The sequence below is a fragment of the Cetorhinus maximus genome, chromosome 7, assembly GCF_964194155.1.
Source record: "Cetorhinus maximus chromosome 7, sCetMax3.hap1.1, whole genome shotgun sequence".
Lineage (NCBI taxonomy): Eukaryota > Metazoa > Chordata > Chondrichthyes > Lamniformes > Cetorhinidae > Cetorhinus > Cetorhinus maximus.
The window spans coordinates 57,797,310-57,808,712 of record NC_135885.1 but is presented as its reverse complement, the minus strand read 5'-3'; the positions used below and the strand labels follow the sequence as shown (position 1 = coordinate 57,808,712).

Here is an 11,403-nt window from a genome sequence, read left to right as displayed (position 1 = left end):
AATCACAAAATTCCTCACAGTTCAGCCTCACCACAGATGAAAATGGAAATACTTACTGTGTGTGTACTTGTGTATTAAAATTAAGGCAAATTAAATGGGCATGTGCTTAAAAGTGGTTGGCACAGTTTTTGTTAATCACAAATAATTTAGTATTTTGTATCTATACATCTTTTAAATTTTTTTCTCCATATGACATCCATCACTAAGCCTGCTGATTTGTGGTTTTCATGGAAAAGAGAACGGAATCTCAGGATCAAAAAACACAAGTATAAATCATCATTCCAAGTACTAAAAACAGGATTGCATTGATTCAATCATTATGAAATAGTAATTGTAAATGGGCACAAATGGTCAATGCAATCTGGGGAAATCACTAACATAAATTCCAAGTTCTCATTCAGTAGAAACCGGATTCGACATAGTCACTCTTCATTAATCACTGTCTTGTCCATCACCCATCTTTCAGTAGGAAACACTTGAGAATCAAATGGAATTTGCAAGCAGCAGAGCTCCCCTTTCTCAATCGTAATTTTTCAAAATGTTATGAAAAAATACTTAAAATTTTCTTCTCTCAAATATAAACAGATAATCTTGTTAGGAAGACCAGGTTTAAAAAGGAGAGGCATTATAATAAAAATATGGAAAACCCAGAAGAATGGCAGATGTGGTTCTAATCTTTAAACAAAGGGTATCATTGAAAAATTAGGGGCGGAATCACTCCAGATTTGCAATAAGTGCAGTAGCGGATGGGTAAAATGAGTTTTACCGGCCAGGCACAATGGCAGATTTTCATGCCGTATTGTCTGAAACCCGCCGCATTACTTATGCGTTCCTAGGAAACACAGCGTTTCCATGGCTGGCGGGCTCTCAATCACTCGCAATGCCATCACCTCACCGCTTCAGCACGCCGGGCGCCATATTTAAAGTCCAGCTGCGTGCACATATCTCAGCGCTTCAACCCGCGACTACTGCAGGGAGTATGCCCACGAAAGGCAATAAGACTGCAGCCCCCAGGTTTAATGACGCGTCACTGGAATGCCAGTTGGAAGCCATGGAGGCCTGCTGTGATGTCCGCTACCCCCGCTTTGACCACAAGATGGGAAGGGGCATCATCAATCCAGCATGGCAGGCGATGTAAGCAGCAGTCAGCACCAATGCCCTGCAAAAGAGGACAGCCACCCAGTGCCACTACAGGCTGAAAGGTCTCATCCGTTCTGCCATGGTAACTCAGTCTTCTCATCACTCTCAACTCACACACACTCAAATCCACCACACATCCACAGGGATCTCACACCTCAAGGGACCACGCCACTAACTCTCACACACACCCTTGCATCTCCATCAGGCTCTTATGCTCTGGAGCTCAGCTCCATCCAGGTCCTCATCTGCAGCCAAGAGGACACTTCCTCCAGTGAAAAGGTGGAAAAGCCCGGAAGACCTGTCACAGTGCTTATCAACGCCCTGAACCTCCAGAGACATACGCCCTGGTGGGACCTAGATCTAGAGCAGGCTCTGGTTCACAATCCGGTGGTCACCACACAGGTACGCGTTTGCAGCAAGAGGAGGCTTGTTCAGCCGAGCTCCCCAGCAGTCGGAGGACTGTTGGGGAGGAGGCATCTGTGAGGTCCGAGTCAGATAATGAACCTCTGTATTTGGCTTCCAACTCATCCTGTAGAGTCAGCAGAAGGTGGGGAACATCATGCAGAGCTGTTGAAAGCCCTCAACAGAGTGGCATGTGAGTTGGAGGAGTGCGCCTGCCTGGTCTCTGATGCAGTGGTGCCCACATGTGCGTGCATGAGAGTCTCCATGGGGAGGATGGCGGACACCAAGGAGACCCTGGTCCAGCAGAATGCAGAGATGCGCTCAGACTTGCACTCCAACGTGGTAACTATGGATGGGTTCCTGTGTTGGCAACGTGAGAGGGAAACGGGGCACCTCGAGCACCCGAAGGGAGGAGGAGCGACACTGGTTGCCCGAGTCATTCACTGAGGAATCTGAGAGGCTGTCCTCTCCCTCCAAGTGCCCTTTGCCTGTGACCTGCTCAACCTCATCCTTCTGTCACCGCAGAGAGAGCAGCTGGCCCATGACTGATTCTGGAGGGAAAAGTGTGTGTGGGGCTGGGCCTTTTGGAGCCTTGTGCAAGCGCTCTCACACGCAAGTGAATCCTTCTAGTTTCTCAATGTCCCGAACATTTTGAATGCTGCCTTCTGGGGTTCTCTTTCAGTTGTCCACCGAGCTGGCCTACATTTCCGCCCATCCAATGATCACACACCCATGCAACATCTGATTTCGCCCATGACTCTTGTTTCGCTTTCGATTTAGCAAGCATGGTCTGGTTTCATTGTATTGTGCGCTCCCCCATCTTTTCCCCACCCCCAGTCACTCATTTCCTTTCCCTCATCACAGTTGACCCCCCCACCCCGGGCATCACCTTCCACCTCCCCTCTGTGACCTCCAGCCACAACCCTTTTCCTTCGGGGTTATCGAGGTGAATGTGCACGTCCCCTTCCTTCCTGAAAATTGCACCCCCATCCAGGTCCCTGACCACCTCCTTCCCATCCCCAGGGTCTGTGTCTACCTCCATGTCCCCACTAAGCACCCTCAACGTCCTCTCTATCCCTATTGTTGAACCTTCACCCCCCACCCCCCTTACCCCCTCACTCAGCCCTTGGTCATTCTCACCCTTCCTCTGTACCACACCCACCCTGTTTGCTCCTCAGGAGGTAGACATGGACCTATCCGAGCCTTCCAGTGCATGTTCGCCTGCACATCTCTCCTCTCTGCAACCTTTCCCCCCTTCACACCCCTTCCCTGCACCCCCCTGCCCCACAGTCCTCCCAAGCCCCCCACTGGTCTTCCCTCCCTCCCCCACCCGCTTAGTCCCCCTCTCCGACCCCTTCCTCCAGCCTTACTCCTATCCCCTTCCTGACTCCATCCTCCTCCCCGGACACCGTTGCATCTCCGCACTACTTCCCTTATACCTTCCACCCCTCTTCACACCTAGCTCCCCAGTTTCTGTCTTCTCCCCCGATATGCCCTCCTCCCCCGTTCTCCCTACCCCCCAACCTCGCCCTGACAGCTTCATTCCCCCCCTCCCAACCTTACCCCCCCGACACCTCTTCCTCTCCCACCCCCTTGACCATCATCCGCTGTGAGCAGACCCTCAACAGTGACTATCCACTTCCGTGAACTGCTTCGCAGCAGAGCCATGTCCATGAGAATCTACCCAGCATGCCATAGACTTTCCTCCAGTATGCCATTGCTTTTGGGCTCCAGCATCTTTTGCTACTTAGATGTCCACGATGTGAGCAAGGCCCTGGTAGGTAAGTCCTGACTTCTGCACGTCACACTTGTCAAGATGTGTTCTACACTGGCGTGTTTTCCCGCTGATGTGGGCAGACGATCCAGCGAGGGGGTAACGATTCCAGAGGGCAGGCTGAATAATGATATGCTAATGCATTACAATGAAGTTCCTGACATCCGATGGCAGAAAACGCAGCCTGCCATCAGCCATATTTTCCACTCACGCCACTGAACATACCTAATGCTGGCGGGCATGGAAAATCCTGGCCAAGGTCTATTTTAGTGTGCAAGTTAAAAATCATTTTCACTAAAAACCTCCCCAGCTTAACAACATATATATTGTTAATATATTTTTCAGAGCATAATATACCCACAGGTATGCTGAACTGGAAATGGATGTTCAGTAGCAATTGACATTCCTAAAATCTTGCCTAAAAATTAGATTTTCCAAAAGTTTTTATTTAATTCATTTCTCCATAAACAAATATTTCGTGGAAGCAGATTCATCATCATATCATTTAATTATTTCACAGACACACCTATTCTCATGAATCGAACAAAAATAAGTTAAGTGTCCATTATGGAACAAATAATTTACATATCACATATTTACACCTTAAAACAGCTATGCAATTTAGCTGTCCAATTACAAATTTACTGATAAACAATACCATGTATAGAATGTATTTCCAACAAGAGTAGGAGATGGTTGATATTAAAAACAGAATACCAACAAACTTTCAAACAGAATACCTAACTATTTCTAATTTGATAATACAAACTCCATACTGCCAAATGAAATCTAAGAATTACAGGCATTGCATAAAAGCAGCAACCAAGATGCACGATGATGGCACAAGTATTTCTGTAATAAGGGTAATTGTGGAGCAATACAGCACAAGATTATCCAACTGAAGTTCAAAAATCACCATTTTTGATGTTTCACAACCACCTTGAAGGTGTTTCAAAATATTAACATGCTTTTAAATAAAGATGGAACTTGTGCTTTTTGTGTGTCTTTTTCCAAATTCGCATGACAAGAGAATCATGAAAATGGAATAATCAGCCAGCTCAAATGCTATTCCATCTTCTACCCTAATCTTTTTCCAAAGGCTTAAAGTTGATTGTGAATCTTAAGCTGAAGTTATATTGCAGCTATTGGTCTCAGACTGATAATTGTGAAGTGAATCTGCAGGCAGTGGGATAATTATATTGCCAAATGCCTAACCCTGTGGGCTATGATGAGGTCAGTCACAAAGAAGCACCAGATATTTGTGTTTGGGCAAATAACATAATGTTATGCATTAAGTTTTGAAATGCCCATGTACTTTTAAGGTGCTACTTTACACTAGGTTGAAGTTATAAAGCAGCAAATGTGATTAAACCAGTACAAAATGGCACCTCAGTGCTTCAGTATGTTTCACAGCCAGATCAGGATCTGACTCCTGAGTTGTACCGTCACTTCTGCATCAATGAATTTTCACATGTGATGTGAAAATCATTTCACATCAACAGGAAAACAACATACCTGTATCCTTTGTGTTCTCATGGGTCAAACATATTGAGAAACGGTCATAGATTTGCTGAATTGGACTCATCATTCCAACAAGGGGCACTTGAATCACATGCATGCAACTTGAGTCAAATCTCATTGTTACCAGTATATTCTAAAAATTACTAATGTTCCATTAGTATCCAAATCTTAACACACATCCTCTACCTGGCCTAATGAAACTATCCAAAATGATTGGTGCTACCATTAGCCACTTCTACCATCAGCAAATCAGGACGCTACTTCATATAAATGGTGCAAAAATAAATTTAATTTACTTTACGGTATTTCACTTTGCATATAGTCTACCTTTTATCTACTTTACTAAACTGGACGATCTATAGTTGACAAATTGCTAACATTAAATTATAGTGCTTTTATTAATTCCAGATAACTCAAAACAGCACTGAGATGGCTTTTATACATTGTGATGCTTTGTGCATATATCTGTCTTCATGCTGTAACAAGTGTTCTGCTCAACTGATAACCATAATTGGTGCTCTTTCATTCTTCACAACTCTTCTCAGAACAAGCTCCAACAGAGCTATCATCTTCATACTTTCTCTCTATGCTGTCTTCAGAGGATTTACTGCAACAATCATATGCTTTTCCACCAGATCCTAGACGAGTTCGGCAACGTGCTCCAGGTTGGTACAACTGCATGGCTGGACGGTCCTGTACAACCAAAACCAGAAAAAGTGGTACAGTGCAAAACCCATGTGGCTGTATTGAGATATATGTTTATAAGCACTGCATATTACATTTCTTTACAGTGTAACAATGTAATCTCAAGGATAGGAACATGAGAAACTCCATAAGATGGTTCTTTCATGCACATTATTATTTTGTGAATAAACTGAACTATTAGCAGGGCCATCAAAATTATATTTTGTTGAAGTCATCTATTGATCTGAAGACTAAATTACCAATTAGTCTATGAAAAGAACAGGAAACCATTTTTTTCCAACTTAAATTTTCAGCCTTTTTGCAGCTGTGAATCTCTATATGCATTACCTCTCCATTCCATGGTTTCAAGTATACTGTATGGGATCACTAATTATAGTAACACTTCACTTTATAATAAAATAGGACAAATGAGGGAATAATTGACTAATTAGATGTTCACTAACATTTCCAGCAGCAAGTACACTTGGGATTTTTATTAGCCAGAAGTGTTGTCAATAAATTCCTAATCTCACTCAGTCAAGTTTAATTGTACAGAGAAGTCTTATTTTACAGGAGATAATTTTATAAGCTGAGAATTAATTTTGTGAATTTAGCAATTTTAGACAAACGTTGAAGACTTTTTGCATTGCTTCCTATGGCTAAGAAAACTATCTTCAAAGTTCAAAACATATCAGAAGATAGCATGACTTCAAAGCATCACAATTTGTAAAATAAACTGTTTCTTAATATATCGTAAATGACAACAAAATTGTTGAAATCTCAGAATTGATCAGATTTGTAAGGAAAAAGGGTAAGTAAATTAAACATTATAGGTTTTAGTTTATTTGACTTTGATGCCACATGATAACATTTGGATGAGTAATTCTAATGTTTGGTGGTTTACCTGTTATTGGAACAGACTAGTAGAGATTTAAATGGGTAGGGGATTTTTCTTAAAGGAAAGACTGCCATGAGAAATGAGTTGGGGAAGGAGTTTCACCCGCTGGTTTGACATCAGGGTGATCCTCCTGTGTGACCTGAACCCATTTTCCTGGATCAGGTTCAACTACATATAAAAAAGCAGACTCTCAGTGGTATCGCCGCTCTTCGGTGCAAGTTTACTGCTATGGGGAGGAAAATGACACCATGCAGCCATGGAAAACTCACTGCAGCACATAAAAATGGATTGGGCTAATTTTAAAAAGGGAAACTTCCCTGATGATATTGAATGTTCCTACCAGCCAAGGAACAGACATTGAGGGTTTCAGAGACATTTGCAAAGCTCTTCTTCCTAATAGTCAAAGAAAATCCTTCCTTCTGTCTCCTGCCTCCATCGCTCTCCTAGAGAGACTTGCATTTATATAGCACCTTTCATGGCCACAAGGTGTCTCAAAGTTTACACCCAATGAAGTACTTTTTGAAGCGTAGTCACTGTTGCCATGTTGGAAATAAAGTAACCAATTTGTGCACAGCAGGCTCCCACAAACAGCAGTATGATAATAACCTGGTAATTTAGTTGTTTTTTATGATGTTGATTAAGAGATAAATATTGGCCAGGACACTGGGATAACACCTCAGGTTCTTCTTCAAATTAGTACCATGGGATATTTTACGTCCACCTGAAGGAGCAGACCAGGTATCAGTTTAATATCTCATCCAAAAGATGATCTCCTTCTTCCTTGTATTGAACAGAAGAAATTGACAGGCAATGGGGCAGGCAAGCAACCAGCATCTGGAAAAGTGGAGGAAGGACGAAGTTTGTGGTTGATTTTATGCACCTGAATTCAGCGGGAAGCCTCCTTGCCCCAATTTCTTTAATTCTCCTTGCCAGGACAACTTACTTTCATATGGTAATTCATAGAAAATCTTCTTACAAATCTGATGTCATTGCCCCATGCTGCATCCCTAATTTAGTAATATTTTAAATAATGATTTAAAATATTGTTAATACATGAGCATTTTCTGACTGCCTTAACAATATCCTATGATAAATTGGATAAGTCTTTTCCCCTCCCTGGGAACTTTTCATCAGGTCTAGTGTACGGTCAGTTGCTGAATTCCCTGCATCATCAATCCAAAATGCCTCATTCTTCACTCCTGGTAACTACCTCACTTTGTGCAAACTACTCCCCGTTCTGATAATGGAAGGCGGCTGCACCAGAGCCATTGAGTGACAGTGGTATTGGTTGGTGCTTGGGGTGGGGAATCTCCCATCGGTACAGGACTGATGGAATGCTTTGCAGCTCTAGGGTCTGCCCGCCTTTCTCTGCCATCCTCTCGGGCCACCGGACCCTTTTCCACTTTGACAGATTTTCCATGCTTTTCTCCTCTATTTGCCAATCTGCTGGAACTATTTACTCTTCCACTAGATCCATCCTTTGTTTCTTTACTTGTCCCATTACCATCCTCTTATGCCTTGTGCCATCACTCTTTTTGTAATTTTATCACTCCTGCTCTCCACACTTTCACATACTTTTTCTATACCTCCCTTCCTTTTACTGAGCTTTGCACTTACTTTAAGACTGTTCATCTCTAACATCTTCCAGTTCTGATGAAAAGTAATTGTCCTAAAAAGCTAACTCTGCTTCTCTCTCCACAGATGTTGCCTGACCTGCTGAGTGTTTCGTATTTTTTTTTATCTTTGACCTAGCCTTCAGTAACGCATTCTAATTTTCTCCCCCCTTGATCAGTGTTCATCTTAATTTCTCCTGTTTATGAAAATGCCTTGTGACATTTGTATATAAAGGTGTTATCTTAATGTATTTTTTGTTGAAAGGGGAGGAGAAAAGTAACTTGAATAATTTATAGGTTTTATTCTTGACCTCTGCTGCTTATACTGTTCATAGAAGGTATAAAAGGAGTTTTTGTTCAAATTATAACACTTTTTGATCACACAAAGTTGCGTGGTCAAGTGACTAGCAAAAGAAAGAATGATCATGTCCAATTAATTGTTGAGAGGTGAAATAAGCTAAGGAAAGTCAAATGGACTTGAATGTGGAGTAATGCACAATGTGACAGGAAACACTGGTACACAATGAGAAGATGTCTCTTAAAAGAAAATTATTTGAGTGTGATTATTAACCATTTACAAAAAAATAACCAACGAATGTGAAACTGTTATGAGCAGTTTAATCCTTTATTAAAAAGTATTTTTGATACCTCTGATGCTATTCTAAATACTTCAGTGATATCTCTTTTAAGCCATCTCTTTTCAAAGCTAAACAACCCAAGATTTACAGTTTTTGTTTAAAATAAGAACTCATTCCACTGACATCAAGGGTACTAGCCTCATGACTCTTCACTGCACTGCTCCAGGGCTCGAATGTCAACCATGACCAAATCTGATCTCAGTACTCACAGTGCAACATTACCAGTACAGTTTTAGCATGCCACCCTCTGAATCTCTTTGTTATGCTAATTGCTGCTCCAGTTATTGGACAAATTAAGAGCTAAGTCGATTACTTCTTGGTCTCTATTAACTTCATCATTAGTTAACACCAAATAATATGTAGGTTGCCCACATGTACTGTATTTCACACTTAAATCCATACTGAATTTCACCTGTTACTGATTTGTGTTTTTAAATATTTTATATAATTTTGTTTTGTAGGTCTTTGTCTGCTTCCTCACGGTGATGCAAACACCACAATGGATAAACAGGAAGTACTAACCAGCATTCATCAAATGGATGAAAGTGAACTGGAATAATTGTTACACCATTATAGTTCTAGCCTTGTATGACAATGACAGCAGCTGTGCACACATTTTAGAAGAGGAAAGCCAGAAGAGAAAAAGCTGGTACTCATGATACCTGTCCATTTTTTTTGGAGTGCAGGAAATCAGGAGTGGGAAGCTCCCACAGGGAATAAAGGATGAAAAGGAGAAGCATTAAAAACTTGAAAGGACAGAAAGAAAATGCAATGAGAGTATATAGAGAAAAAACAAACTGAGTACAACCTGTGGGATCAAGAGAGGAGTGAAAGTGAGAGGCTGAGTGGCAGAACTGAGATAGGGATACAGAGTCCAGTTTGCAAGGGAAGCACAGGCAAGTACCCATGAATGCCAGAGATCCTGAGTTGAATTAGCCAAGTCATATAGGAGTCTGCAGAAAAAAGAAAGTACCTATACAGAGTGAGCAGCTGTGTCAAGGGAGAAAGGTATTCTTCAAAGGTACCAAAGAAGCTAGTTTCAGTCCCAGAAACTTAGCACAGAAGCAAAATGACATATGGAAGTTGAGAAAAATATTAAGTGAAAAATAAAAGAAAAGTGAGACGAAATTGCAGGAGGTGGGATACAACTATGATAACCAGGTGATCAATTTGGGATGATTGCCTCACCAGCAGTTGATTCAGATAAATGTTTTGGGGGGTGATGGGGGGAAGTTTATAAGTGAACACCACATTGAGTTTTGAGAATCTTCACATACGACTGATGTCTACCAGTACTACCACCACAATTCTTCCCACCCACTTCCATAGCCTTTATAGTCTCCCCTGTATGCATGGTACTCTAGCTCTGGGTAAACAACTCATCATATTATACACATCACTATCGATTTTCTTGAGTAACAAAATTCCAATCTGTGTGCTGTCATATCTTTGCTGTGACTGTCTTTTGCGTTATTTCTTCTTCCATGTCCTAGTTTCTTACTGCAATATGGTCACAGTATGTATTTATTATTTTAACTTACTGAGTAATTTTAGTGGCCTCCTTTCCTCAGCAATCAATATCCCTATATCCCCAGTTTCCTTCAAAATTTACCTGCTTAAATCGGTGATTCTTTATCTGCTTGTTTTGATCCTCACCCCTCAATTCCGATGAATTATCAAGGTCTGGTACTAGCACATCCACTTCATTGACCTGTGGTGACTCGCAAAAAAAGCCACAGATTACCTGCATAATCCCTTCCAAAAGCAGCAATCCTTTTTTCAATTGCTTGATCATCATTCCCCATAACTCTTCCCCATCTATAATATCTGGTAATCTCATATGCAAACAATACACTTACACCTCAGCCACCTGTTTCCCACAGAACTTGTCCCACTATTGACTCAAAAGCTCTAAATTGTAGTCGACAAGAGAATTCCATTCAGATTTCATCAAGAAATCCAATAAGGAACTCAGAAGAAACTTCCTCACCCAAAGAGTGATAAAGATGTGAAACTCATTACCACAGGGAGTGGTTGAAGCAAACAGTATAGAGGCATTTAAGGAGAAACCAGAGAAGCAACTGAAAGAGTAGGGAATAGATGGTTGATAAGATGGTTGATAGTAGATTTAGATGAGTAAAGATGGGGGGAGGGTCAAGTGAGCATAAAGCCAAGCATGGACTGGTTGGGCTGAATGGCACGTTTCTGTCCGTTTATCCTGTGTATTTCTCCAGGGGAGAAAGGAGCCATAACCATAAACACCTTTGACCGTACTGCCCAAGGGGGACAGCATTCAGCTATTAGAATTTGGTGATGTGGCTGTGAGAAGGGAAGAGGTAAATGGAAGAATGAAAATAATATTAAATACACGTATGCAACACCTAACATCCCTCCTATCTCAACTTTGCATTACGTGGGAAATGCATAGGGTCCCAGTGGAACCAGGTTCTGCCTAAAATTCCTCCCATGCCTAGATAATGCAGTGCTAGAAATAGAGAGGAATTTCTAACCAAATCTTTTGATTTGCACTTAAGTATCATTTGCTTTTATTGTGCTGATGATTTCATGGACTTAATCATCTTCAGGTGAAATTCCTGCCTTCACTAATATTTGCAAAATAACTTTAGGTAAATGGCAACTACTTTACATTCAAATCTACTTTTTTTTTGCTAACGTGAATAGACAGGAATTTCAGCTGCTCATCCCTTTCCTGATTAGCACTGCGCCACTGAT

General features: G+C 41.6%; 1 protein-coding gene across 2 annotated transcripts in view; it reads right to left on the bottom strand.

The window, feature by feature from the left end:
- Window positions 1–3,743: 3,743 nt before the first annotated feature.
- upf3a (UPF3A regulator of nonsense mediated mRNA decay) overlaps window positions 3,744–11,403 on the bottom strand; it is a 57,689-nt gene continuing 50,029 nt past the window's right edge. The window contains exons 10-11 of one of the 2 annotated variants that reach the window (XM_078545544.1): window positions 10,283–10,381; window positions 3,814–5,530 (exon numbers count right to left, since the gene is read on the bottom strand). In XM_078545544.1, coding sequence (XP_078401670.1) covers window positions 5,360–5,530; window positions 10,283–10,381 — 270 coding nt within the window. In that variant the 3' untranslated portion in view covers window positions 3,814–5,359. Of the gene's footprint in view, window positions 5,531–10,282; window positions 10,382–11,403 lie in introns of both variants that reach the window. The other variant, XM_078545546.1, reaches the window with a different exon arrangement.